The sequence below is a fragment of the Sinocyclocheilus anshuiensis genome, unplaced genomic scaffold, assembly GCF_001515605.1.
Source record: "Sinocyclocheilus anshuiensis isolate Anshui unplaced genomic scaffold, SAMN03320099.WGS_v1.1 scaffold687, whole genome shotgun sequence".
NCBI lineage: Eukaryota > Metazoa > Chordata > Actinopteri > Cypriniformes > Cyprinidae > Sinocyclocheilus > Sinocyclocheilus anshuiensis.
Window position 1 is genome coordinate 357,939 of NW_015551096.1, and position 9,895 is coordinate 367,833.

Below are 9,895 nucleotides of genomic sequence, written 5' to 3' on the forward strand. Positions count from 1 at the left end.
GCACCTATTTATACTATAGTCGCACCGGTAGTGACATCATGGCTGTCGTCGGCCAACGTGTTGTTGGTGATTTTTCAATGTATGCTTCAGACATGGGTCACGACGAGGCGTTCCCCCATAGCGACCCCTAGAGGACGCAGTGTCTCGTTCCCTACTCAGGGAACCATGGTTACATACGTAACCTGAGACGTTTTTAGTCAGTTTAATCCTATTACTGGCACTCAGCTTCAAGAAATAGTGGAGCACCTCAAGCCTTCTGGCTCTTCTACTGATGTTATCCCTCCATTTTTTTCTTAAACAAGTCCTTGATGTTGTTGGCTCCCATCTTCTGATCATGTTAAATCGCTGTTTAGAAACTGGCATTATGCCTGATCTGCTAAAACATGCAACAGTTCACCCCTTCCAAAAACAAAACTTAGACTCCACAGTGTTAGGTAATTTTAGACCCATTTCCAATCTATCTTTTATTACGAAGATTTTGGAGAAAATAGTCCTGCAACTATTGCAAAGTTTTCTAGCTGCTAATGAAGTTTTTAAATTTTTCAATCTGGGTTTAGAAAAAGTAATTCTGCTGAGACTGCATTGTTGAAGGTTTTTAATGATGTACTAATAACATGTGATTCTGGTGACTATGCTGTTCTTGTGCTATTAGATTTAACTGCTGCTTTTGATACAGTAGATCATGCTGTTCTTATTGCCCGTTTGGAACATTGTGAAGGCATTACAGGCAGTGCACTGGAGTGGTTTAAATCTTATTTTACCAACAGAAGCTTCTCAGTTAAGATTGGAGAATATACCTCTAGTAATGCTGTTTTGTCGTGTGGGGTTCCTCAGGGCTCTATCTTGGCCCCAATTCTATTTTCTCTTTACATGCTGCCACTCGGTTCTATTATTAGAAAACATGGGCTGTCATTCCATTGTTACGCTGATGACACACAAATTTATCTGCCCCTCAAGTGAAATTCAGATGGTTTGGATACCCTCTTGGCCTGTTTGACTGATGTAAACGCATGGCTTTCTTTAAACTTTCTGAATTTCAATGAGACTAAAACAGAAATTATTATATTTGGACCCTCCGATACCTCTGTCACTCCTAAACTAAATTTGGGTGGGCTGTCCTCGGTTGTGAAACCATGGGTGAAAAATTTGGGCATTGTGTTTGATGAATCTCTCAAATTCAACAGGCAGATTAATTCTGTGGTGAAATCCTGCTTTTTCCAACTTCGACTTTTATCGAAAGTAAAGACTTTTCTTTCTTTTAAAAGTTTTGAAAAAGTAATCCATGCCTTTATTTCTTCAAGTTTGGACTATTGCAATTCTCTTTTTGTTGGGATTAGTCATTCAGCTATGATTACAATTAGTCCAAAATTCGTCAGTGAGACTTTTAACGGGTGCTCATAAATGGGATCGTATTACCCCTGTCTTACATTCTTTACACTGGTAGCCAGTGAGCTACAGAGTGGATTTTAAAATTTTACTTCTTGTATATTGAAGTGTAGGGGTGACCGCACATTCTATTAGACTGGCTTCATCTTTGTCTGTTTTTAAATCTAAAACTTCTCTGTTTGATAAAACATTTAATACTTGAAGCATTTTCCATTGTACAGTTGTCACGTTTTGAGTCTGTTTTGGTTTTGTTTTCCCTGTGTTCCTACCTCTTGTTTCTAGTCCTCATTTGTTTCAATGGTTTTTGATTGATTACTCCTCACCTGTTTCAGTTCTCCCTGATCATGTTCCATGTGTTTATATGCCCTTATTTGGTCTTCCTGTTCCTGTTCCCTGATTGTGTTCTATTGTTCCCAGGTGTTTGATTGTTCATTGGTTCAGGTATGTCTGATTAATTCCCTCGTTTAGTTCCCTTCTTAAGCTCTGTTCTGTTTAGTTTACCTCGTCTGGGTTAAATGTCATTCGTTGTCTATTCACATGAAGTTGTTCTTATTTTTGGATTAAGATTAAAGACTGTTTAAGTTGATTCCTCATCTACTCGCTCCTCCTCGCAAGTGAATTGTGACAGAAACCCAGATCTAAAACAGTAAGCGGCGCCCCCTCTACCCGTGTTTGTTTTCCGTTTTTTAACAGTCTTTTGTTTTTCTGTTTTTCCCCCCGCGGCGTGGAAGTCGCCGCTCGCTTCTCTGCCCTAGCCTGCAGAGATCGCCTGGTCGTGGAGCAAGTGTGGGAATTCAGCTCCGCCGGCCGCTCATCAGTGAAGTCTGCCGGCCGATCCTCAGTCAAGCCTGCCGGCCGTTCATCAGTCAAGGCCGCCGGCCGCTACGAAGTCTTGGCTGCCGGCCACCGCTGACCCAAGCCCGCCGGCCACGCCGAAGTCAAATCCGCCACCCGCTTCAAAGACAGGCCCACCGGCTGCTTCGTTCACCCTTAACCGAAGGAGGAGGATGAGGAGGAAAAGATTGTTCTCAGCCCTCATCCTAGCCCCTGAGCTCGCTCCAGTGTCGGCTCCAGCCCCAGAGCTCTCGAAGGCTGATCCGCCATGGCCTCCTGAGTTCCCCAATCCGCCATGGCGCCCCGAACTGCCTGATCCGCCATGGTGCCCTGAGCTGCCTGCTCCGCCATGGTTCTGTTTTTCCTGTGTTCCTACCTCTTGTTTCTAGTCCTCATTTGTTTCCATGGTTTTTGATTAATTACTCCTCACCTGTTTCAGTTCTCCCTGATCATGTTCCATGTGTTTATATGCCCTTATTTGGTCTTCCTGTTCTTGTTCCCTGATTGTGTTCTATTGTTCCCAGGTGTTTTGATTGTTCATTGGTTCAGGTGTGTCTGATTAATTCCCTCGTTTAGGTTCTTCTTTCCCTCTTCTTAAACGCTGTTCTGTTTACTTTCTCTCGTCCGGGTTTAAATGTCATTTCTTGTCTATTCACATGAAGTTGTTCTTATTTTTGGATTAAGATTAAAGACTGTTTAAGTTGATTCCTCATCTCCTCGCTCCTCCTCACTAGTGAATTGTGACAACAGTACTGTTTTTATTATGCTGAAGCACTTTCTTTTATGGTACTCTACTACAATTTTAATTGTTTTTGTCTTATTGTTTTTATTTTGTTGTGTGTGGGTTTAGTTGTTGTAAAGCACATTGCTCAACGTGGGTTGTTTGTAATTGTGCTATGTAAATAAATTGTCATTGTCATTTTGTCACGTGACATGATAGCAGTATAATGGAGACAGAAATTAGTTAATAATTCCCAACCTGGACACGCACATATCAGTTTTTTAACTCTTACAGTTACATGATGCATTTCTGGTCTGAAATTGTAGCTTTTTTTATATCTTACAATTTATACATTTGTGAATTTCTTTCATGATGGTTCTTTTCCTTTTTCCATAATGTGGTAATAAAGAGTTGGCTAATGCTTTAAACTCGATCTGTATGATGAGGAAAACTCCTTTGATAAAGCAAAGATGCCTACATATCATAACAACATACAGTTGTGTAATGTTTGTGTTTGTTACTGATCCGGGAAGCGGGCATGTGACATAAGAATGAACAACTCAAACCCGAAGATTCGAGAGATTAATTAATCAATTCTGTTTTCCGGTACAGACTGCATAGCTTCAGTTTATGGGGATGTGACGTGACAAAAGAATTAACGAGTCGGGAGGTGAGGTAAGCTAACAGACTGCATAACTTAAAGCAATCAATTAATCGTTTCAGTTTTACATCATTTGGCCTTAGCTGCATTATAGTTTTTTTTTCGTATTCAAAATGTGATCAATGTTGCAGAAGTAGATGTGTTTGGGAATTTGGCTATTATCATGTAACTTTTTTTTTTTAATTATATTCTGTTGAAATGAACAAAATTACTTGAAAAAATGAACTTCTTTCATTTTGATGAATGAGAATCAAAGATCCGAGCATCCTAGGCACGTGCTTCTAGCAGGTTATTATTGGTCGACTGAGAGGCTCAAATCTGATTGGCTAAAGAGAAGGACAGATGTACTGACGAAACAAGACCTGCTGGGGTGTATTCCAGAAAGCAAGGTTAACTTACCGTCACATATACCCTGAACTCTCGGTTGATTAACCCAAACCTTGCTTACTTGAGGTATGTTCAGAATCAGAATCAGAATCAGAAGAGATTTATTACCAAGTATGTTTATACACACAAGGAATTTGACTTGACGACAGGAGCTTCCAGTGTAGAAGAAAGTACAGACATAGTGCAGACATACATGATAGTGCAGACATACATAGGAATAACACAGTAGGGATGGAATATAACACTAATATAAGAAGAAAAAAAAGGAAATTAAATAATGTACTATATACAGAAATAGAAGTATAGGAAAAAAATCGAATTGTTTAGATAAATGTACAGATATGTTATAAGTGTGCAGATATTTTATTTACAAAGTGTGCAGTTTACAAGTGTACAAATTTTGGATTCTGTGTATAAATATGTCAGTTGTGATGGACGATGTATAATTATGAAAGTTTAATTGTTCAGGCTGAATATAGCCTGCGGGAAAAAACTGTTCTTGTGCCTGTCTGTTCTGGTGGTCTGTGCTCTGTAGCGCCGACCAGAAGGCAACAGTTCGAAGAGAAAGTGGGCTGGGTGTGAGGGGTCCAAGGTGATTCTCTTAGCCCTTTTCCTCACTCTGGAGGTGTAAAGATCTTACAGATCTTTTGCAACCTGTTTGCTACCTCGTTTAAAACTCAAGTCTATTTCAGGAAACAAAAGTTGCTGCTCCAGCTTTTGTGGAACCACAAATGACCTCAAATTGTGGTGCCACATGTAACGACTGTGAAACATTCAACCACATTTAAAATGTATGCATTTTGGACAGTCACACAAATGCTCAAACGCTGTGTTTGGTTTCAGTATCTTGGGGAAACAATTAACTGTCAAACAGTGTCAGCAAATGCATTAAATGTGTGACGATGCAGTATGTTTCAGAATACTTAATGTGCTCATTGCATGCTGTACTTGTCCAAAGAATGTTATTACAGTTTTTCTCAATTGATTTGACACATTTCTCCAAACTCAGGTCACCGTTCTCAAAACAGTTAACACAGTGATTTGAATACTTTGTAATTTTCCTAAACAGATTGAACGTTTTCATTCATTTCATACAAAATGATAGCAGAGTAGAACTGTTTCAGCAGCTCCTGTGGCAGGTTGAATTTCCTCAGCTGGCGAAGGAAATACAACCTCTGCTGGGCCTTTTTAACAGTGGAGTCAATGTGAGTGTCCCACTTCAGATCCTGAGAGATGGTGGTTCCCAGGAATCTGAATGACTCCACTGCAGCCACAGTGCTGTTCATGATGGTGAGTGGGGGGAGTGCAGTTGGGTTCCTTCTGAAGTCCACGATCATCACCACAATTTTGAGCGTGTTAAGCTCCAGATTGTTAAGACTGCACCAGACAGCCAGCTCTTTAACCTCCTGTCTGTAAACAGACTCATCTCCGCCCTTGATGAGGCCGATTACTGTAGTGTCGTCCGCAAACTTCAGGAGCTTGAAAGAGGGGTCCTTTGAAGTGCAGTCATTCGTGTAGAGAGAGAAGAGCAGTGGGGAGAGAACACAACCCTGAGGGATGCCAGTGCTGATGATGATAGACTTGGATGTGAGTTTGCCCAGCCTTACTAGCTGCTGCCTGTCTGTCAGGAAGCTGGTGATCCACTGATAGATGGAGGTGGGCACAGAGAGCTGTGTGAGTTTGTCAGAGAGACGGTCAGGCATGATGGTATTGATTTTGTATTTACTATTTAATATTGTGTGCCACGCCCACTGGAGTCTGATCAACAGGTCACGCATGTGCTGATAGCTCTGAAGTAAACTAAGCCTGAAACATGATCTACTCTGGAGCAGGTTATTTTCAGAGAGTAAGTTGCTATGGCTACTTACATATCCTGAGAGTTACCTCAGTTTTAGGAACCGAAAGCTGAGTTTATCTGCTTGCTGGAAAGTCTCAAAATACACAAACACAAATCCAAGATGACGATTTGCAAATGCACATTCAACAAACAATTTGTGAATGTAAAACATTCAAAACTTTGTTTGCTTACTTGTATATGTGTTTTGCATTCATGACACACATTTTCTGAAAGGAAATTTCGTTTTTGGATTGTAGCAAAGTGATGGTTACTTCCAGGGATTCACAAGAAGAAATCTGGAAACTTTTACCCAGACTAATAATTTCAGACTTAAAGGAGTAATTCACTTCCAGAATGAAAATCCTGTCATCATTTACTCTCCCTCCAAATATGCATGAGTTTCTTTCTTCTGTTGAACACAATTTTTTTTTTTTTGAAAAATTCCCAAAATCGATGAGCCCCATTGACTTCCATATTAGGAAAAAAATACTATGGAAGTCAATGGTGCCCATCAACTGTTCGGATTTTTCAAAATATCTTCTTTTGTGTTCAACAGAATAAAGAAACTCATACAGGTTTGGAACAAGTGGAGGGAGAGTAAATGAAGACAGGATTTTCATTCTGGAAGTGAACTACTCCTTTAAGAAGCAAAAACAAAACAAATAAACCAATTCAGTTCATCAAACTTTAAAACACGGGACCTCAGAACACTGTGATGACTGTTGACTGATCATCCGAGTCACCGAGTCATTTGAGACCTCAAAGTGAAACCATGTAAAGCAGTCAGTTAATTTTTCTGTACTCCTTTTTAATGGCTAAATTAAATGTGTGTGTAGTAAATGAAACCGCATTTTGGTAGGTACTAACCATTGCATACTGGGAACAGCCCACACCCCGCTTTGGAGAGGCTTTAACCCATTTGTTTAACCATCACTATTTTGATCCTTGTCAAAGATCTTTTCGTTTACCAGTGGTGTTAATGTTGTGACTGATCAGTGTAAGTGCATAACATTTGGTGAAATTTCTTCAAATGCACTGAAACATTTGCTCTCTATAATGTCCTAATATGTATTTGTCACGCCCCTGGACTGTCTGTGTGTGTTTTCCTCCCCATGTGATCCCTGTGACCTAGTTTCTCCCTCGTGATGATTGTGTGTTAAGCCCTATTCGCACGGGATTAGTATTACCTGGTGATCTCCAGTCATTTGTAATAATCGTGGAGGTTGTCTGTGATCTTAATCCCGTGCGAATCGGCCATGTCTGTAATTTGTAAAGTAAAAATTCCCCCGCAAATGACCTACCATATTTCGCCGAACACCGAGGTCCTGTGATAATATTAGTCCCGTGCGAATCGGCATCTCCGTGATTCGGCCAGCATTTGGCGGGTCGCATATCATTTTTCGAGCTTTTTGTTTGCTGTGCGCCTTTTTATCCATCTTTCGCGAAGAATGGAGCTGCGTTGGAGTGTTTGATAGTATTTTGGGTGCTGTCATAACGCTACAACTATACAATTTGCAGAAAGAGAAAGCTGAAAAGGTTTTGAGGTTAATGTGTTACAAATAAATCTAGCATAAAGCTTGAGATATTATTTTAACCTGGTGAAATGTAAATGACACAGCGCACGAAACTATATTAGTTTCTTTTTTTTTAAATCCATCTGGACCATAGAACGGGACTCTCAAAGCCTTGACATCCGGGTATCTGGGAGATAAGTCAGTAAATTCGAGTAAAATCGCAGGCTTCGCTTATCCCGTGCAAATGCACCACACGAAATTCAGATGTGGGGGGTTAATTTCAAAATCACACAATGATAATACTAATCCCCAGATAATACTAATCCCGTGCGAATAGGGCTTTAGTCTACTTATAGTGCGTCCGAAACCGCCTACTTCTCTACTATATAATAGGCAAAAAGCAGTAGCCGAGCGAATAAGTATGTCCGAAACCTCAGTATTCATAAAAGAGTAGTCGAGAAGTTCCCGGATGTCCTACTGCTTCTGCCCAGCTTCTTCAGTGCTCGCCGATGGATACTTTTCTATCCCAGGAGGCCACGCGAGAGGATACATCATAAAGAAGAAGAGGAAAGGTCATAATCGAACATGGCAGAACATTTGGATGAGGGTGTTTACAAATGTACGTATTACAAACCAAAAACACGGTTCCTTATTTTAAATTCGCATTTGTTGAACTACTTTAGAGCAAATTGTTGAAAGTGTAAAGATGCTAAATGGTATAGTATAGTTGTGATGTTGCTGTAAAAACAAGTTTTATTATGTATAGCTAACAGGGAGGCTCCAGGAAGCACACGTACATCTCCAAAGTAGATTTACATACATTTTAAACCATATACATCTTAATGTATTTAAATTATGCATGAATGTTCCCAAACACTATGACAGTGCGATCTCTGTGTGAGATAATGTGATTGTCATGTTTCTATAAAAATATAAAATACATGTTTGTATTAAAGTAAAAATGGATGATAAATACACCTTTCGTATGGAATTAAATAGCAAGCACTTTGAGTGTCTTCTTCATCGTATTTATTTTCATATAAAAGCAACAGAACTGAGTGTGTGTAACGCGAGCCTTTGATCTCGTTGGTATCTGTTCCACTTCTAGAGGTCAGAACTGTCCGTCTTGCCTGCGCTTATTTCACTCCTCCCCTCACTGCAGCTGCCTACTCTCTCGACTGCAAGCGGCTGCTCTCGTTGACTGCCGTCTGTAGCCGTGCTTCAAGTCGAACGCACCTATTGTCAACTGCTGGAAATAGAGTCATCTGCGTCCATTTCCGTCACACGCTTGAGGTATTCAGCCAATCACAACACACTGGATAGCTGGCCAATCAGAGCACACCTCGCTTTTCAGACCGATGAGCTTTGTAAAAACCGACGCGTTTCAGAAAGGCGGAGCACAGAGGAGAAACAATAATTTACAGTATGTGGAAAATAATGTGTTTTTTGGACCTTAAACCGCATAAACGCATTGCATTACACCAAATACACAAAATAATGTTATTTTTAGCAACATCATATGACCCCTTTAATATTCAGTCTCTCCTCTATCTATGTGCCAATTTTCACAACTTTCAACCAAATGGTTCTATGAACTGCCATAGACTTCCTTTCAAAAATAATAATAAGAAGAAAAATGTAGCTGAAAGGCATCAGTTCGGGGCCAAAGCACTGCAAGCCCATCAAATACAGCTTGTGACTGCAGGTTCAACTTGCATTTAATTTGCCTCCAAAATATGTGTCTTTGTAATGTAAATGTATTCTGTAACACAGAGGAGGAGCCTGAGAATCTGACAGATACAAAGAGTGTTTGTGTCAGACTGAAGAACACACACGGTGAGTTCTTGCTTTATTCTTCATTTACAACACAGATAAAAAAAACGATCATCTGATTAGAGACTGAGGAGATGGCAGTAAGTTCATCAATAACTCTACATAACTAGAGGTGGCTTTAGCTTTCGTTTAGTGGGATGTTCATCTTTTTCTCTCTCTGTCTCTGTAGATGTTGGTGTTTTTAGCGGCTCTTCTCTCTACTGTTCTGATGAGCGAATGCCATCAGAGTGTAAACAAGCCGGTCGACTGTTCTGACCTTTATAAATCAGGACAAACAGTCAGTAAGACTTATGCCATCTATCCAGCAGGTAACGCTCCGATCTGGGTTTACTGTGAGATGATCTCAAATAGGAAAATTCCATACAAAGGAGGATGGACGGTATGAATGTGACTTTAGATCATTAAACACACATCAGCACATTCATTATGAATCATATATTCTCTATAAACCCATCACAGGTGATTCAGAGGAGAATGGACGGCAGTGTGAATTTCTATCGGCCGTGGGATCAGTACAAGAGAGGATTTGGGAATGTGGAGGGAGAATACTGGCTGGGTAAGATCTCACAGCGTGTGTGTGTTCACGAGTTCACACTTACATATAATAAATAGAGTAAAGGTTATGTGTATTTGGCGTGCTGTCTGAGGGGAGGGCTCCGAGCTCAGAATTTGGCCCGAACCCAGAGTCCAGAGTACCCCCCCCCCCCCCCCCCCCGGGGGGG

General features: G+C 40.5%; 1 protein-coding gene across 1 annotated transcript in view; it reads left to right on the forward strand.

The window, feature by feature from the left end:
* The first annotated feature begins 9,342 nt into the window (after positions 1–9,342).
* LOC107662733 (microfibril-associated glycoprotein 4-like) overlaps positions 9,343–9,895 on the forward strand; it is a 1,693-nt gene continuing 1,140 nt past the window's right edge. The window contains exons 1-2 of the mRNA XM_016452815.1: positions 9,343–9,552; positions 9,633–9,729. Of these exons, the coding sequence (XP_016308301.1) occupies positions 9,343–9,552; positions 9,633–9,729 (307 nt within the window). The remainder of the gene's footprint in view (positions 9,553–9,632; positions 9,730–9,895) is intronic.